The sequence below is a fragment of the Acanthochromis polyacanthus genome, chromosome 2 (assembly GCF_021347895.1).
Source record: "Acanthochromis polyacanthus isolate Apoly-LR-REF ecotype Palm Island chromosome 2, KAUST_Apoly_ChrSc, whole genome shotgun sequence".
In the NCBI taxonomy this organism is placed as follows: Eukaryota; Metazoa; Chordata; class Actinopteri; family Pomacentridae; genus Acanthochromis; species Acanthochromis polyacanthus.
In genome coordinates, this window is record NC_067114.1 from 28,152,106 (window position 1) to 28,170,705 (window position 18,600).

Here is an 18,600-nt window from a genome sequence, read left to right on the forward strand (position 1 = left end):
GAACATGGAAGTTGTGGCCTCATTGAATTATGGACATGGAAACAACACTATTGGGGGGGGTGGGGAGAGAAAACTTTTATTGATCATACTGACACTGAACACACGTGTCTAACAAAATCTAAACCTGGCATCTTATGTATCTTTCTACCAATAATGTGCTTGGCATGAGAAGGATTTTTAACTGCAGAGTAAACATTTATTAGTTTGTATGATTTCTGATATGACAAATGTGCTACAGTAGAAAACTCAGCTATAAAATTACTAAAGGCACCCAATACATACGACAACATTTTTTTTTTTTTTTACAAACACAAGATAACGGATCTAACTGCTGACAGAATAAAGGTGTACATGTAACGGTGCTTGTGCTGAAGGTGATCATGATGTTCAGGGTCACAAGCTGCTCTTCAGGTATCATGCAGCCATCAGTTTATCTCGGTGCACTTGAGGGTGTCTTATCCAATCAAAATGTACAAAGAAACTTCCTTTAAAGAAAACCTTGTCAAGTTCTGTTCAGTGATCTCTCAACACACTTGCTATTTACACTCCATTTAGAAATTTCACATCATAAATAGCTCTTATGTATTTACATGGCACTGGCTCAGCCACTTTGTTGGAGTTCTCAGCGGAGAAAAAGAGGGTCGCCTCTCTGTGGCTGCGTGTCGCGGAGAGGAAATTTCTGATTGTTGTTTGTGCTTATGCACTGAACAACAGTTCAGAGTATTCAGTCTTCTTGGAGTCTCTGTGTGGTGTCCTGGAAGGGGTACCACCTGGGGACTCCATAGTTCTCCTGGGGGACTTCAACACTCATGTTGGGAATGATGGAGAAACCTGGAGGAGGGTGGTTGGAAGGATTGGCTTGCCCGATCTGAACCCGAGTGGTTCTTATTATTGGATTTCTGTGCTAGTCTTAGATTGTCCATAACAAACACCATGTTCAAGCATAAGGTACCTCATTAGTGTACGTGGTACCAGAGCACCTTTGGCCAAAGGTCGATGATCAACAATAGACGTGTCATCAGACCTGTGGCCGTACATCTTGGACACTTGGGTAAAGAGAGGAGCAGAGCTGTCAGCTGATCACCATCTGGGGGTAAGTTGGATCCGCTGGCAGGCAAGGCTGCTGGACAGATCTGGTAAACCCAAATGAGGGCGAACTGAGAACATCTGGTGGAGGCCCCTGTCCGTGGGGTTTTCAACGCCCACCTGTGGAAGAGTTTCTCCTGCATCCTGGAGGAGGTTCGGGACATGGATTCTGAGTGGGCCATGTTCAAAGCCTCCATTGCAGAGGTGGCTGTTAAGAGCTTTGGCCTGAAGGTCACTGTTGCCTGTCGTGGTGGCAACCCAAAAACCTGCTGGTAGATACCAGTGATGAGGGAAGCCATCAGGCTGAAGGAGGAGGCCTTTAGCGCCTGACTGGCTCAGGGATGTCCTGAGCCAGCTGACGGTTACCGGACGGCCAAGAGGGCGGCAGCTGTGGCTGTCACAGAAGAAAAATTTGGCATGTGAGAGGAGTTCAGAGAGGCTACGGAGAAGGAGTTTCAGTTGGCCTCATGGAAGTTCTGGCAAACCATTGTACGCCTCAGGGAGGGGAGGCAGGGCTTTACCCAGGATGTGTGCAGTCAGGAGGGAGATCTGTTGACCCATAATGGGGCCAAGCATATGGGTTCTGTAAAGCGTCTTTAGACAATTTGACTGTAATTGGCACTATATAAATAAAATTGAATTGAATTGAATTGTGGGGCGGTGGAAAGAGCACTTTGAGGGACTCCTGAACCCAGTAAACACATCCTCTGTGGTGGAGGCAGAGCCTGAAGACTCAGGGGACTTTTTGTCCATATCCATGGCAGAGGTTGCCAGGGTAGTTAAGAACTTCTTTGGTTGCAAGGCAACAGGTGTGAACGAAATCCGCCCGGAGATGTTGAAGGCTCTGGACATTGTTGGACTGTCTTGGCTGATATGTCTCTACAAGGTCACGTGGGCATCCGGTACGATGCCTGTAGAGTGGCAGACGGGGGTGGTGGTCCCCATTTTCAAAAAGGGGGACCAGAGAGTGTGTTCCAACTACCGAGGTATCACACTTCTCAGCCCCCCAGGAAAGTTTACTCTAGGGTGTTGGAAGAAAGGCTCCACCCAACTGTCGAATTCAGGAGAAACAATGCGGATTCCGTACTGGTCGTGAAATGGTGGATCAGCTCTTTACCCTTGCAGAGCTGCTGAATTGGTCATTGGAGTTTGACTTACCACTCTACATGTGTTTTGTGAATCAGGAGAAAGCCTATGGCTGTGTCCCCCGAGGGGCTCTGTTGGGGGTACTGTGGGAGCCTGGGGCACTGGGCTTGCTGATATAAGCCATTCGGTCTCTGTACAACCAAAGTGAGAGCTGTGTCCGCATACTCAGCAAAAAGTCAGACACTATTCCTGTGGGAGTTGGACTCCACCAGGGCTGCCCCTTGTCTCCGATTCTGTTTGTGGTGTTCATCGACAGGATCAGGACCGCATCTCTGCTTTTTGCAGATGATGTGGTTCTTTTGGCTTCCTCAGACCATGACCGTTGGTTGGTTTGGCCATCTGATTCAGATGCCCCCAGGGAGGTGTCCTTTCATGGTTTTCCCAACACGTCTGCCTGGGAGGAGACCCCAGGGCAGACCCAGAACTCCCTGGAGTGATTATGTATTTTGTCTGGCCTGGGAAGGCCTTGGGATCAGGGCGTTCCCAGCACTATCCAGCTCTTTCCCAAGAAAGAGATGGATAGTGTTGCGCAGGGGAGGGACATCTGGAATGACCCATTTCATCTGCTGCCTCCACAACCTGGCCCCAGAGGAAGACAATAGATGTCTTCCTCAGATGAATTTGTATTCATCTGGATGGCTTAGATGAATACATCTGTTTCATTGTTTGCTGATAATGTCAGATGGATAACCTATTCTTTCCCTCAAGCTTAACAATACCACACATTAGCTGACTGTTAATTTTGTCACGTGACAAATGTGGCATTTTAAAGCGTTTCAGTCTGTTTTTGAGTCTACTGGTGTCAAGCATTACCCAGAATTCGCTCACATTTTCCCCCCATTAAGATGCTGAATGATTCCAGTGATGTAATGATGTAAGTGTGATGAATATCCAGCCATTAGATATCCCAAAATACACACAGGGTGAATATCTGCTCCACAGCTTGTGTAAATGGTGCGACCCTACAGAGAGCAACGACCTAAACCCCTTCTAACATTATTAGGAGGAATTTAAGTGGCTTCTTGGAGCCATCAGACATGCAATCAGTGTCCGAGCTCACTATCACTGTAGTGGCTGAATAGGATCAAATGTCTCCAGCTTCCGAAAACAAATGAAATGCTTTCCCAGAAGAGGGAATTTACTCTCAAGATTTAGGGTGCATCAAAACATGGTGGTTCAGTTCTGCAGCTTGGAAACAGGTCTACAGTGTACATTTGTATTTGCTTAAATTTAACTAAGGTGCAAACTTAAATTCAGCAGCATACTTTTTAAATTCCAAAATTTATTTCAGCAGCATCCACTATTTCTTTGAAACAGAGCAGAATTCTACATCTACACACAAGTTAACGACTGCCTTCGTCTCCTTTTCATTAAGAAAACCATAGGCAGACAGCGTGCCTCCGAATGAACTACTAATCCCAATATGTATGTAAATTAACAGTGCAGAAAAAATATTACATTAGTACACTCTTATTAGGCAAACATAATGGAATCACTTCACTCTCAAATAAAGCAATCAGACATCTCCTAAATTAAACATCCAATATGAGGGTGGGAGGGGGAAGAACAAGCGCTGCTGTTCCACACTGATCCGATTGGTATGCAATTACAATGAGGCTGCGCGGTTAACGAACAACACGGTTTTCAAAAAGCCCTGCAACTGCCATGTGCAGGGGTGTTCATGCATCTGCCAGTGTGTGGATTATCAAAGACGGAGGTCCTTATTAACAAGTGTACAAATATAGACAAACTGAGATGAGAAGAAGGAGGGCAAATTGGGTGTGTATTGGATACACATAATGGTGGAGGGACTCACCGACCAATAAATAATTACCTATGCAGAAAGAAGAAAAAAGAAAATGAGGAAGAAGTTCAGATCATTGTGAATCCATGTTTTGATGCACTCTCATTTCTCCTCTGCTGCTGTTTAAACATGAGCCTTTTCTGTCCTCCGCACTCCTCCTCCCCACTTTCCTTTCTAACCACAAAGCCTCAGTTTGATATGCAAGTGTTGGCCCCCTCTCTCTCTCTCTCTCAAACTATTTTGGATTGCGGCAGGGAATCAGCGCCGTTGTCAGCCTGCTGCAATTTCCTCGCCACTTACATTATTCATGTGTGTTTGTAGCTGTGTGTGTGCTTGAGAGCGAGAAGAGTGAAAAGGTTGAGACTGCTGCTGATGAGAATCACAGAGCTGACAGAAAGAAAAACATGACAGCAATCACAACGACGACGGCGTCACAAATATCACTTGGTACTAGCTTTGACCTCGGTTTTACAGCAAAAGCACATTTAAGCACCCGAGCGGGAATCGAAACTAACGTAGTTATCTTCCCTTTTCTTTGCAGGAGTAATTGATAACATTTATCACCAAGCCCGAATGTGCCCTGCCAAAAAGTGACAACATTGGAGTCCAGGCTGAGCCAAGCTAATGGTCTAACTTACTCAGTGGGGCTTTCCCCCCTACATATGCCACAGCTGAGTAATAGCTCCACCCTGCAACCTTTCTGCTACCGTTATCATGAACTCCACGAGTTAGTCAAGGGTGATGCTTAAATAATAAATGATGTCCAAAAGTGTTGCAGATGGAATCATGAAGGCCCTGTGACACCAGAAATTTGGGGCTAAAAATATTAGTGTCCACAGGATTGCAATAATCTCTGAATTTGCTTGGAGAAGTGGAGCTGATCCATGTGCCAAAGAAGTGCACTTCTGACCATCTTGTGATGCTACTGCTGACTTTAGGTGGCAACGGAGGGTGAGATTTTTAGTGGAAGGTGTGGTAGCATATCATTAGCTGTGCAGCAACATGAACTTTCATTTAATTTACTCTTTTGAAGAAAAAACTGATGATGTTGAAATTTTTTTAAATTTATGAGGCAAGTATTCTTGCATAGTCAGACCCATCTTCACAGTGCGGTGTCAGTGTTGGAGAATGGTCTGACTGCACCTCAGTATCATTCTGCTATCAGGGTCATTCCAGAATTGGAGGATATTTTACGACCTACCCTTCAAATTTTAAATAATCCATGTACAAAATACTAAAACATGCAGCTGACGTGTAAATTTACTTGTCTTGAGATTAAAAAAAAGAAAGTTTAAAAAATATTTTTTAATATACCAAATAAATCTGGAGTACCCCCTAAAATACTATTTTCTCTTGTCCTGCCCCTCTGATGACCAAATTGCATCTTAAAACATTTCAAATGAAATTTAAATACTCTGTTTTTTGGTCTCATTTTTTTCATTGATGTATCTTGTAATTGTAGGAACATTTTTAAGCAACATAATATTATAAATAATAATTACTTTGCATGGAACGTTTGTCCCACAACATGCACGCAGCCCTGTTACCATAACCTTTTCACTAGTAGAAGAAAACAGTGACTCACATGATACGCTGGAGCTGACATCATCAAACAGTTTTCCAGAAGAGCGAAGGTACAGTGCAGCCAGAAAGTATTTAGTGCTTCACTTTTTACACATTTTTTTATGTTACAGCCTTATTCCAAAATGGATTAAATCCATTTTTTTCTTCAAAATTCTACACACAACACCTCAAAATGGCAATGTGAAAAACATTTTTTTTGAAAGTGTTGCAAATGTATTAAAATAAAACACCTGAGAAATCACATGTACATAAGTATTCACAGCCTTTTCTGTGTAGCTCAAAATTGAGCTCAAGTGCATTCTGTTTCCACTGATCATCCTTGAGATGTTTCGGCAGCTTAATTGGAGTCCACCTGTGGTAAATTCAGTTGATTGGACATGATTTGGAAAGGCACACAGCCGTCTATATAAGGTTCCACAGTTGACAGTGCATGTCAAAGCACAAACCACACGTAAAGACAAAGGAATTGTCTGTAGAACTCCGAGACAGGCTTGTCTCAAAGGCTCAAGGTTGGGGAAGGTTATAGACAAATTTCTGCTGCTTTGAAGGTTCCAATGAGGACAATGGCCTTCATCATCCGTAAGTGGAAGAAGTTTGAAATCACCAGGACTCTTCCTAGAGCTGGCCGGCCATTGTCGTAGTTTCTCTGATGTTCGTGAAGCTGGAGAAGAAATGTCCGTTGACACTGACTTGCTTAATACTAAGTTTATTATAAGGAAGAACAGCATCAGTCAGACAGAGAGACTGCCTGGGAGGATTCCGCCAAATTAATCTCTCCAAATAGCAAACGGAGGTCATTTTTATACGTTTTAAACAAGTGGAACCGTATCACAACATGTGATTCATACTAGAAGACCAAAAAACAAGAACCTCATTGATAAACCTCGTTACAGAAACCATTCTAACATATAGCACATATCTCACAACACATCTAGCATCACATGTTTCAAGTCATTAGAAACACACGTTTGGTCTCACACGTCTCAGGTCAGATGCTACACCATCTAAGTTGAGTGGGGGAGAAGGGCCTTAGTCAGGGAGGTGACCAATAACCCGACGGTCACTCTGTCAGAGCTCCAGCATTCCTCTGTGGAGAGAAGAGAATCTTCCTGAAGGACAACCATCTCTGCAGCTATCCACCAATCAGGCCTGTATGGTAGAGCGGCCAGACATAAGCCACTCCTTAGTAAAAGGCCTGGACCTGTAGTTTGCCAAAAGGCACCTGAAGAACATTCAGACCATGAGAAACAAAATCTCTGGTCTAATGAAACAAAAATTGAATTCTTTGGAGTGAATGCCAGGCGTTACATTTGGAGAAAACCAGGCACCGCTCATCACCAGGCCAATACCATCTCTACAGTGAAGCATGGTGGTGACAGCATCATGCTGTGAGGATGTTTATCAGCATCAGGAACTGGAAGACTAGTCAGGATAGAGGGAAAGATGAATGTAGCAATGTACAGAGACATCCTGGATGAACACCTGCTCCAGAGCGCTCATGACCTCAGACTGGAGTGACGGTTCATCTTTCAGCAGAACAATGACTCTCAGCACACAGCCAAGATATCAAAGGAGTGGCTTCAGAACAACTCAGTGAATGTCCCAGCCAGAGCCCAGACCTGAATCCAATTGAACATCTCTGGAGAGATCTGAAAATGGCTGTGCACCGACACTTCCCATCCAACCTGATGGAGCATGAGGTACTGCAAAGACGAATGGGCCAAACTGGCCAAAGATAGGCATGCCAAGCTTGTGGCATCATATTCAAAATGACTTGAGGCTGTAATTGCTGCTAAAGGTGCATCAACAAAGTATTGAGCAAAGGCCACGAATACTTATGAATATGTGATTTCTAAGGTTTTTATTTTTACAAATTTGCAACAATTATAAATAAATTTTTTCACATTGTCATTATAGGGTGTTGTGTGTAAAATTCTGAGGGCAAAAAATGGATTTTATCCATTCTGGAATAAGGCTGTAACATTAAATGTGGAAAAAGTGAAGCAGTGAATACTTTCTGGATGCACTGTATGTCCTCTCTTCTATTTTTCATATTTTCACAACATTGTCAGCCTTGATTGAATGTTTCACATGTCTTCATGCCACCATGTTATGGTCAGTCTGTTTGTCTTCTTGGTCAGCAGTAACAGCTAGCTAAATCATTAGCTTTTATTCCTGAGAAAATGCTAACTTTAGGATGGATTAGCAACCCTGTTACTGTGATTACAATAGGGTTAGCAAACAGCAAATAAAACATGGAATAAAAATGGTACCATTGATGTGTAAGCTGAGTTAATAAAACCTTTGATAGTCTATTACCTCTTAATGATGAATATGGAGCAGAAAATTCTAAAAGAAGGTTTATTTTTCAAAGATTTTGAATGTTCTCTAATTCTGGAATGACTCGCAGGACAAAAACACCCACACAATTACAATTAATTGTATTAGCACAGCTAGGAACAGGGTCCAGTGAAATGTTTTAGTGGAACTTTTGTGCACATCGAGGCAAGCGATGTCAACCAAAGAAACCAGTAAGGCTGCCTCACCGTGCAATCCAAATCCTCTGCAAAGTTAGACATTTTCACTTTCGTAGATTGTTGCCTGGAGGTTGTTGCTTCCCATACTGAAAGGAGTTTCGAAAAATGGCAACTTGTGAATAGCGGAAGGGGTAGAGAAAGCTGGTGAAATGAGTCTTATACCCGATGAATAAAAATCATCTAGTGATCTGGTGGTCAATCTGGTGAAGCAGACTATGTTCTTGTTGACCTTTAGGGAAACGGAGGGCTAGAGTTCTAAATGGAGGAAGCAGCAGTGGGGTATTATTAGCTGTGCTGCACCTTCAGTAAGTCTCCTCTTTCGAAGTGAAAACTGACAGAGAGTGGAAAGGTTTGCAGAAAGTGACGCAAGAAGAAGTCTCACATCTCACAGCACTGTGACACTGTAGCACTGACATGTTTCAGTGTGCTGTCAGTTAGTTCACCAGCAGAAACAGCTAGTCAGCTCAATGGCACCGAGCAACAAAAACCAAACAGTTGGTGACTGAGCCTTAGCAGCTCCTGTAACTTCACACAAACATCTCTTTCCATGAGATGGGCCATACAAATATATGGCTAAAAATAATGGAAGCTCATTAAATGCACCATGAAGAATAGGATAGACAACTGGATAGGAATGAAGGCAATAGTTTGCTGCCCAATAGCTTGTTTTCAGTCACGTGATTCTGACACCGTGCGAGATTCAGACGGAGGGCAAGACGTAAACTACAGCAATGGAAGAAATAGAGGAAAGTGTCTATTGCAGCTCTTTAAATGGAATTGCAAAAGAAAGGTACCTGCAAAAAGTCACAAGATATGCCGGATGTGATCCCTACCTTCTCAAGAAGACAGATTTTTCGACAGATTTAAGATATTTGCCTGATGTTGAGGCAGTTGACATCGCAAATTACTTAGACGTCCTTCTACACAAAACAGCAGATGAAAGCGTACAAAAGTATGGAGTCTTACAACTATTTTGTTAGTGGATGGGTGCACGACCTGGGCTCAAAACTACTGAACAACGACCTTCGTTTGGTTTTCACCAGGGTGAGTGTTTATTTTATTATTTATGACTATTTCATGTTTAGCATATGTAAGCATCAGCAGTTAGCAACAGCTATTAAGCACAGTGTGTCTAACGTAACTTAAACAAAGCAACGAAAAAACCAAACGTTAGTGCTACATAGGAAAGTACATAATAACTATAAGCGAATAAACAAGTTACCTTGGACAAAATGGTCACTGCACACACGGGCATTATCTGACTCTGCTCCTCCAGATCGCAGGCGAAGATTAAGTAGCCATTTTTTCCGAGCTTCTTACAACTTTCCCCTTTATGAATGACTACCTTGGGTACTCGGTAAAAACTCTTGCTTCTTTCCCGGTTGGAACGATTTGAGTAGCCGTAAACGACGCAAAACATCGGCATCTTGGTTACAGACTTGCTTACTACTTCACTTGTTGCCCTCCGTTTGTATTTCGCACCCGCTGCCCAGCACGGAAGTGACGTCAAGTGAAAACAACCTATTACAATAATCAGGCTCTAGGTCATTTCTCATTAGATCTACATCTTTTCCCCCGAAAACCAGAGTTTTAAAATTGCTTTACCCCTTTACTTATTCAGTTGTATCGTCTAATTTTGCCATATTTAGAAAGAGCCCATTGCTTCAGTTCAAGTCAACACTGCACAAAAATACCACATTCAAAAACTGGCAGTGTACAAGTGTTTATGAACTGGTTATCTTTTATCTCTAATGTCTACCTCTATCACTATTCATAACTGACATAGGTCAGAACCACAGTGGCAGTTTGACCTTTCAAATACCTATCATGCTAAATAAAGAAAAACTCATGGTTTTCGCATAAGCAATACAGACTTTGAACGCAGACAGTAGAGACACATGTGGTTCTATTCACACTACAACACGTAAACATGGGGCTGCTACACCGACCGTCTCATTGCTTTTCATATCAAACACAGAAACACACAGCGCTCCTGTGGAGTTTCCTGAAAGGCTGTGACACTTTTTGCACTGTATTTGTGTCATTATTCCAGAGAAAGCACAGGAGTTCTGGAGAACTTAAAACTTCCTAGTGTGTTTGGGAACCATTGATGGTAAGCATCTACAAATCAAAGCTCCTCCAAAGTCATGCAGTGTCTACTTTAACTACAACTCTTAACAATGAAATAAAAAGGTGCAGATGACTGAGAATCTCCTGGTAAAGTCTGTTCATAAAGCAAGCATTTTTTTTGAAGTACCATTTCTTTTTCTGTCGCTTGTGCAGCTGGTGCCGTTGAAGTGTGGAGACTCTTGGCTGCCTTGACTGGATGCTGAAATATACATCATGCATTCCCTTGTGGACATGTGGATACAGATAGCATTAATTGGCTGTTAGAGTTTAGGTTTCAATAGCTGGGTTTGGCCATTTTGGAAGTGGATGTACGCTGATTCAAAAAACCAGAATCTTTTGGCAAATCTTACATTTCTTTCCATATATTCATTGGCAAAAATTAACTCGACAGCAAATATAAAGCGAACAATCTGAATACAATTTTTGTCAATAGTGTGTTAAGTTCTTCAGCTTCAATTTTTGAGTGTCATTTTCGAATGTTATTAGAATTTTTTCATCTTTTGTTTTTTTCAGGACAAGTGGAGACAGTACAGCCTGAAGCATGACTCCTACAGGTGCTCCCACACCGGCTAACTAAAACATTGCAGCCTAAAGCCTGAACTGACCCACCGCTCCAACACCACAGTTCTTAGAACCATGTGTTTAAAAAATAATAGGCATGATCACAGCTGGGTGCAGTGCAGAGAGGAGACCGAGGAACAGCACGGATTCAGTGTTTTATTTCTTCTCCTGCTCCCTCTCACTCCCCTCTGGCCTCTGCTGGGGCTTTCTTGAAGCCCTCATCCTGCTACTGAGTCACACTGGGCTCTGACGAGCCCTTGGTACTTTTCTTGCGTTTCTTCTTGATCCGGTACACATGGAAGGTTTTGTTCTGGAATGTTCTGGTGAACAGAGCATTGTAAGCTGCTGTATCCATCTTGACGGCCTCACAAAATCGAGGGTGGGTGGCAGGAACAAGGTCTAGGTCATTCTCTCCAGGTCCATCCATGATCTGTTAACAGAACAAGCCTGTCATCATCATCATAATCATCATCATCATTATCAGGAATGAAAAAAGGTTAGCACTAATATATACTGTTAAAGTCAACATGTTTTAATAAGTGCATCATCAACACATTTGAGATTTAGTTAAGTAAACACCACCAACAGGGTCATCAACAGCCTTTTACAGGCTCTCATTTCACTTTGCACTGCTGCCAGCTAGACCTGGCACAAACTCAGCTTTAGAGCATTAAGAAGCACAGAGCCTAAATAATTCGCAATCTTCATAAATACACTGTTTTGGGATTACTGATAGCTATATTCATTAAAAGCCTGCCAAAGTATGCTTAAATTGGCAGATTAAGAAACAGTAATTGTAAAGACATGTCTAAACTGGACACTGAAGGATGAAGGGTTGAAGGAAGGCTATTCTTGGAAATACTCAATTTAAACAGATGCTAAATAAATCAAAAGAAAAAGAAAGAATATTTAGTAGTTTCTAGAAGCGAAACTAATTTAATGTTTAAGCCACCAAGGCTACAAAACACTAGAAAGTAATATACTATTTATTAAAAGCAGCAACAAAAGCCATGATAATATATATATATTTTAACTTCTAACAGCTGCAACTACACTATTTTCTGGAGAGCTGCAACCCTCTTCTGCATGAGAGACTTCCATAATTTGTGCTCTATTGTTGCTCCTTTTACGGTTGGGTGCAACTATTACAGTTTTTGGATAATAAGATTTTAAATAATAATACCAACCATTATGCAATTGTTGCTTATTAAGCAATGAATATTTTATAGATAAATACCATAATATACTCAATTTTCCAAAGCATTAATAATACATTTGGTCTTTCATTTAGAAAAATAAAAAGCCATTTGTATCATTGCATTTACTTCTACAACTACTACCCTAACAGAAGTAAGGACTAGAGAAATTAAACATCTTCCACAAGCAGAAGAACATGAATACCAGAAGAATCTTTTGGGTTGGTTTCTGGAAGTAAATCAAATGTCCACCCACAGAGTGGAGGAGGTTAGACCTGCATCATCCCAACAGGAGTTTGAGTGGAACAAAAGTAAGCTGCAATTTACAGAAAAACCATATAGTAAGGATGTCCTGATCTCATCTCAAAGATCAGGACCAGGGCTGATGAAGGCATTTTTTAACTGATCGGTACTGGCACAAACTTAAGCCCACGTGTCGTAAAGGGAGAGCACAGTTTGTGAGAGGACATTAGGGATGAAAATTTTCTAAATCAATAATCAGCAGCATTGTCAATCAATAATGGATTCATCAATAATGCCAACAGACATATCTTACATGAGTTTACACACATGGGCTCTTAGCAGGAGGTCATTATTTGTCATTTAAGTATTTGTTTAGGTGACTCATTGCAAGTTAAAGCCCCACAGTGCCTCCTGCTTGATATCACACAACTTCCTGTTGTCAGAGTGACGGCCTCCTTGAATCGCTACAGTGTCAAACAACAAGAGGTGGTGCAAGCAAGTACTGCAGTAATTTACAATACATTTTGTGATATGCACCTAGAAAATATGGGTTTTCACCATCCTTTGGAGACTGTGAAGCAATGGTACACCCAGCCTTCTCGACACTACATTTCAGACAGTGCTCTACCAGAGCTTTACAAGATTCAAGCCCAGATCTGTAACACTGCTAAACAGCTTGGATGGAGAAATGTATTTTGTTTTCCCCTTAAAGCACTGCAAAGCTATTCAGTGGTTCGATTCTCACATTATCATTTTATTAGCTCAAATGGTTTTCAATGTTTACTTCCCATCTCATCTTTAGATGAGTAGTACACTTTGGGCTGTATAATTCTTGGACAATGGTGTCAAATTGGGACTTGGATCAGTACAGACTAAACATTAAATGAAATGGACTGGATCGGCAGGCTGTACAATGGCTTGATGGTTAGCACTTTGGCCTTACTGGTTCGCATCCTGGCCTTCCCAGTTTGCATGTTCTCCCTGTGCATGTGTGGGTTTTCTCCACGTACTCCGGCTTCCTCTCACAGTCCAGAAACATACTGAGGTAATTGGTAACTCTAAATTATCCAAAGGTGTGAATGCCAGTATGACTGTGTGTCTCTATATGAGGCCCTGTGGCAGACCGGTGACCTGTCCAAGATATTCCCTGTCTTCACCCTAAGTCAGCTGGGATACACTCCAGCCCCCCCCGTGACCCTAATGAGAATTAAGCGGTGCATAGATAATGGATAGATGGATGGATGGATGGATGGACAGATTGAATCGGGGACAGAAAAACTTAATCAGATCATCCTTACCCTTAAATTATTTGTTTGTAATATTACTGAAATCTCGAGGTTTCACAAATGTTGTGTTTAACTGAACAAAGAAAGAAACGAATACTGACATGAACCTGAAAAAGAAAAAAAACAGAGGAAAGAAAAAGCAACAAGGAAAAAGAGTAAAACAAATAAGAAAGGCACAAAAACGAACTAAATAAAAGAAAGCAGGAGAAGAAAAGGACTGACAGAAACAAACGTAAAGCCCGCTTTCCTTCAATAAAGTTGTCTAGATGTCAGATGTAGTGTATGCTGTGTGACATTTACGGCGTCACAAACACACACTGACTCTGTGTTTTCAGCGTTTCATGTGCTGTACACCACACTGGGCCAGACTGAGGCTTGTCTCACCTCTGGTAATCCAAATAGCCAGCGAGCCACATCCGACATCAAAATAAAGAGAGGCCCGGGGACTGGGACGGGGGTGGGAGTGAAGGAGCGAGCGACAGCAAGAGAGTGAGAGACAGTGACGCACAGATAAGAAGAAGTGAGACTATTGATCTCTCTGCGGAGGCTGAGTGCTTTCACCAAGTAACAGAAGTTGGCAGGGCAGACAGCACATGCAGTCTCTCTCTCACACACACACACAAACACACACACACACCAAGTCACTGAGTCACGTTAAATAAATGCCACCCACATGTCCGTTGGCCAGGTCGAGCAGGTCCCGCAGTCTGCAGCCTCGCCTGTGCCTCCGCTCGTAACAGATGCTGTTTTCCAGCACCACATAGTCGGCTCCAGCAGCCCTCAGGATGTCATAGACTTCCTCCGGGGACCGGCGAGCGTACACCTGATACACCTGAGCGCACACACACATCGGAAATAGCAGATTTATTTAAGGTGATATGGATTCATAATCTCTTTTTTTCTCCTAAAAATCATTGTAATTTTACATCAGCATTGCTAGAAGGAGGAAACTTCTCTCCTGGAACTCAATTACCAGGCACATTTATTTTCTGAATTACAGTTTGATGAAAGTTGGTTTACTTTCAATTATAATATGTTTATTGAAAGAAAAAAAATCTGAATGAAAACAATTATGGGTGAAATAAAAATCAGCGGGAGAACAAAACCAAAAAAGCTAAATATAATGAGTCGGAGCTTTCTGGAATCTATTCTGGTTCATCTTTTATGTGTCGCAGAGAACAAACAACACAATAGATGGACAAACGATTCAACATGTAAGTACATAAAAAACGATTTTTGTAAAGGCCAAGTTGGGTGAAACACTGAAGTGACAATCCAAGCAAGTTTCTACACCCACTGACCTCGCCTCTGAATGAAACCACTCCATATTTTTTTAAGTATTGGACTGAAGCACCACTCCACAGTTTGCTGGTGTCTGGTATAAAAATATAAAATATACACTACATTGTGCAATTGACTACAATGCCATGAAAGAAAAAAAAGATGGGCCATATCTTGTACCATGCTTTCTGTTAACAAGCCCCTACTTTTATAGATGCAAAAATTTCAATCACTGCCACTACATCTGTAAGAAATGATGAGGATTCATTAGTGCAATTATAACACAGGTCTTGTCAAAGTGATGCCGAAAAAAGGCGGCTCATATCCTATGTGGTATGTAAAGTTAGAGTATGACAATTTTGTAAGTAGACAACGATTCTCTTTAGGCAAATTCACAGATATCAGCTCTCATCAAGAAGTAACTGAATTCAATCTGGCTACAAACTGAAGGTGACTATCACGATATGCCCTTTTTTATATTGAGTTTCTATTTCACACAGAAGTGTCACATTCTATTATCATTCCTGTTGACAATTTACCACGATTCCCTAAATGCCTCACATGCATCAGTGCACCATGAAGCCTCTAGTCTCCACTCAGTTGGTGCAGCACACGCAACTTAGACAAGTGTGTGGTCAGAAATGAGTGAAATAAGGCATTCCTGTCCAAAAAAAAGTCACACACTGTAATATTTCATTGGATCATCTTCAGCCTTGAAAACAGCACACATTCACTATGGCATCGTTTTGATAAGCATCTGGAAAGTCACAGCATTTATTTCTGTCCAGAGTTGCATTAAGCTTCTGCCAAGATCTTATATTGATGATGGAAGAGTCAGACCACCACAAAAAATCTTCTCCACCACATCCCAAAGATTCTCAACGGGGTTGAGGTCGGGACTCTGTGGAGGTCAGTCCATCTGTGAAAATGATATGTAATGCTCCCTGAACCACTCATTCACAATGTGAGCCCTATGAATCCTGGCATTGTCACCTTGGAATATGCTCATGCCATCAGGGAAAAAAACTCCATTGATGGAAAGCCCTGGTATTTTTTAGTATAGTTAGGTAGTCAGCTGACCTCATTCTTTGGGCACATAACATTGCTTAACCTGGACCTGACCAACTCCAAATCGTAACACTGCCTCCGCAGGCTTATACAGTAGGCACTAGCCATGATGAGTACATCACTTCATCTGCCTCTCTTTTTACCCTGACGCATCACATTGAAACAGGGGAAATCTGGACTCATCACACCACATGACCGACCGCATTTCTTCCTCAAAGATGATGGTTCACCACTATCGTTCCAGGTTTTTAATGGGACTTAACCCAATTTTAGTAGTTTCAGCAATCCCCTTAGTAGTTTTCATTGCTTGAAGCAGGCCAATAATTCCACACCTCTGAAACAGATTAACATCCTTTCTATGACTACAGGATACGTCTTCCAATATGGTTGTTTAAGAAATGAGAAATTCCTCACTGCATCAGGTGGGGTTAAATCAGTTGTTGGCAGCTGAAACATATTCATCACTGCAGTCATTTTCCAAAGGAAGGCTTTTTCCTATTTGCCTAGTTAAATCCAGGTGGTGACTTTTTTTGGACAGGCAGTGTAAGTTTTACTAAATCTGAGGCCATGTGATGTTTTGTACATGGGTAGGCTGCTCAGGCACATACACAGATAGATGTAGGAAAGTTCAAGGGCACTTGTGCGATCAATGAATGAATGTTTTGTCGCATGAACAACCAAAATGGCGGCAATCTGGAGGCCTCATGGTATCAGGCGGCTATGCAACTAAAAGACATAAGTTTGATCACTTCTTTTGAGAATGACAGAATCTGATGAAAATCTGTTTCAAACGGTTTATTTTCGGTGAATTTTTTAAATGAGACTCTTTGATAGAACATCACAATTCTGTTAAGTTTTCCTACAGAACAGCACGTCACAGAATCAAGGACAGTCAGAAAGCTGAAAATCCAGTGATTCTTTCTGTTTTTACAGCTTCTTGCTTTTATAAGTGGTGTCATTATTCTTTTGAAACCTAACATACACTACTCTTCAAATCTGCCAGCAGGTTTAGGGAGTGCTCACAATAAAATGATAAAATGAATGCATATCTAAATTGTGCTAAATAAAATCCTCTAATTTTGTTGAATTGCAAGGTTTTGAGCTCCGATCCTATTCAATTCTAAAGCAGTTAAATCATTAAACTTCAATCTATTAGTAACATCATTCTGGAGGGTACTGAACACCATGTTCTCATATTTTCTAGAGATAGTACACGCCACTATCTATACTAAGAAAATCCTGTACATGCAGCTTTATGGAGCAAGGACAGATTTGTGCTGTAGTTTACACAACCTAACACAGAGAGACTAAACTGTTGCCATCCAATTCAGAAAGTATGCCTGCTGGCCACGCAAATTAATTAAGAGAAAACAGGTAACAAAAATGACTACTCTTTGTACAATAATGAATTATTTTCAAGTGGCACACAAATTATGACCAGAAAAGCAGTGGGGACATCATTAAGGTTCTTACAAATGTTTGAAAATGAATTTACGCTCTTTTACTCCTCAATACCACACACATGCATGAACATACACACGGACACACACACACACATACACACACACTTAGAGCCCAGAAGGTCTGCACCAGTGTCGTGGATCATTAATGAGCTCCACACAAGGCTCTGGGTTCGCTACAGGCTCAGCATGGCTGAATTCCCGCTGGGAGGCAAAATATGGGCTCAGCTACCCGAGAAATGACCCATACAATACTCCCTGAATAGAATGCAGAAGCAGACAAAAACGAGTAACGGTTAACATAGTTAACTACAATATGTTTTCATTAGCTGTATGTCATTTGCAGCATGTTTCAGCCAAGATGTGTTTTGTGGTAAGTGCTATGGATGTCACACTCTTAATTCGGTCAATATGAGAGTGACAAACAGTTGTTTATGTGGGCAGCACATGTAATACCATAAGGTATGTGAAGGTCAAAGGGAGGAACAACGTAATGAAATCACAATGCAAAGAAAATTTGCACAAAAATAAAGAAATACGAACTTGGGGGCATCTTATAGCACTTTTTTTTTTTCTTTTTTGAATATTCTTTTTATTAATTTTCAATTTTTAGAACAGAACAAAAACAACAACAACAACATCCCTCTTGCCCTCCCCCACCCAGCCACACCAGTATATCATAAATGATAGGGCTGGGACAAAGTATCGTTTGGCAATATATCACGATCCTTGTTGCTACAGTACCAGTATCAGATCGTTTATCAAGTATTGCAATACTTTTAATACTTTATCTTATAGCACTTTTAACAGGATTGGTTTTGTAATATAAACAGTTAAAATGAAAAAAAAGCTTTATTTGAATCGTTTACTTTAACAATAACACTGAAGACCTTGTGTAGCTGCCTTAAAAGGAAAAAAAAATAAAACAAACACAATGCTTCGACAATGTTTCTTATATACATTACTAAGATGTACTCAAGTGAAAGCAGCATCATTCATCTCTGCTTTACTGGAACGTGGCACTTTCAGCCTCTATTTTTCCTACGTTACTATCAGTCTGGCTTAATGGATGCACATCGTTCCCTGTGCATCTTCTGATCCCATATTCATTCACACAATCACTGCAGGTCACTGGCCCCCATCTACAGACAATTCCCTGATCTCTCACGCAAGACATTAGCACAGAGCGGAGTGAGATAGATGGGTGAGGCAGCGTGG

General features: G+C 41.5%; 1 protein-coding gene across 4 annotated transcripts in view; it reads right to left on the reverse strand.

Moving 5' to 3' along the window:
* Positions 1-52: 52 nt before the first annotated feature.
* dpy19l3 (dpy-19 like C-mannosyltransferase 3) overlaps positions 53-18,600 on the reverse strand; it is a 106,432-nt gene continuing 87,884 nt past the window's right edge. For all 4 annotated transcript variants that reach the window (XM_051944933.1, XM_051944932.1, XM_022212475.2 and 1 more), the window contains 2 exons: positions 14,247-14,405; positions 53-11,278 (listed from right to left, as the gene is read on the reverse strand). In XM_051944933.1, the coding sequence (XP_051800893.1) occupies positions 11,075-11,278; positions 14,247-14,405 (363 nt within the window). In that variant the 3' untranslated portion in view covers positions 53-11,074. The remainder of the gene's footprint in view (positions 11,279-14,246; positions 14,406-18,600) is intronic.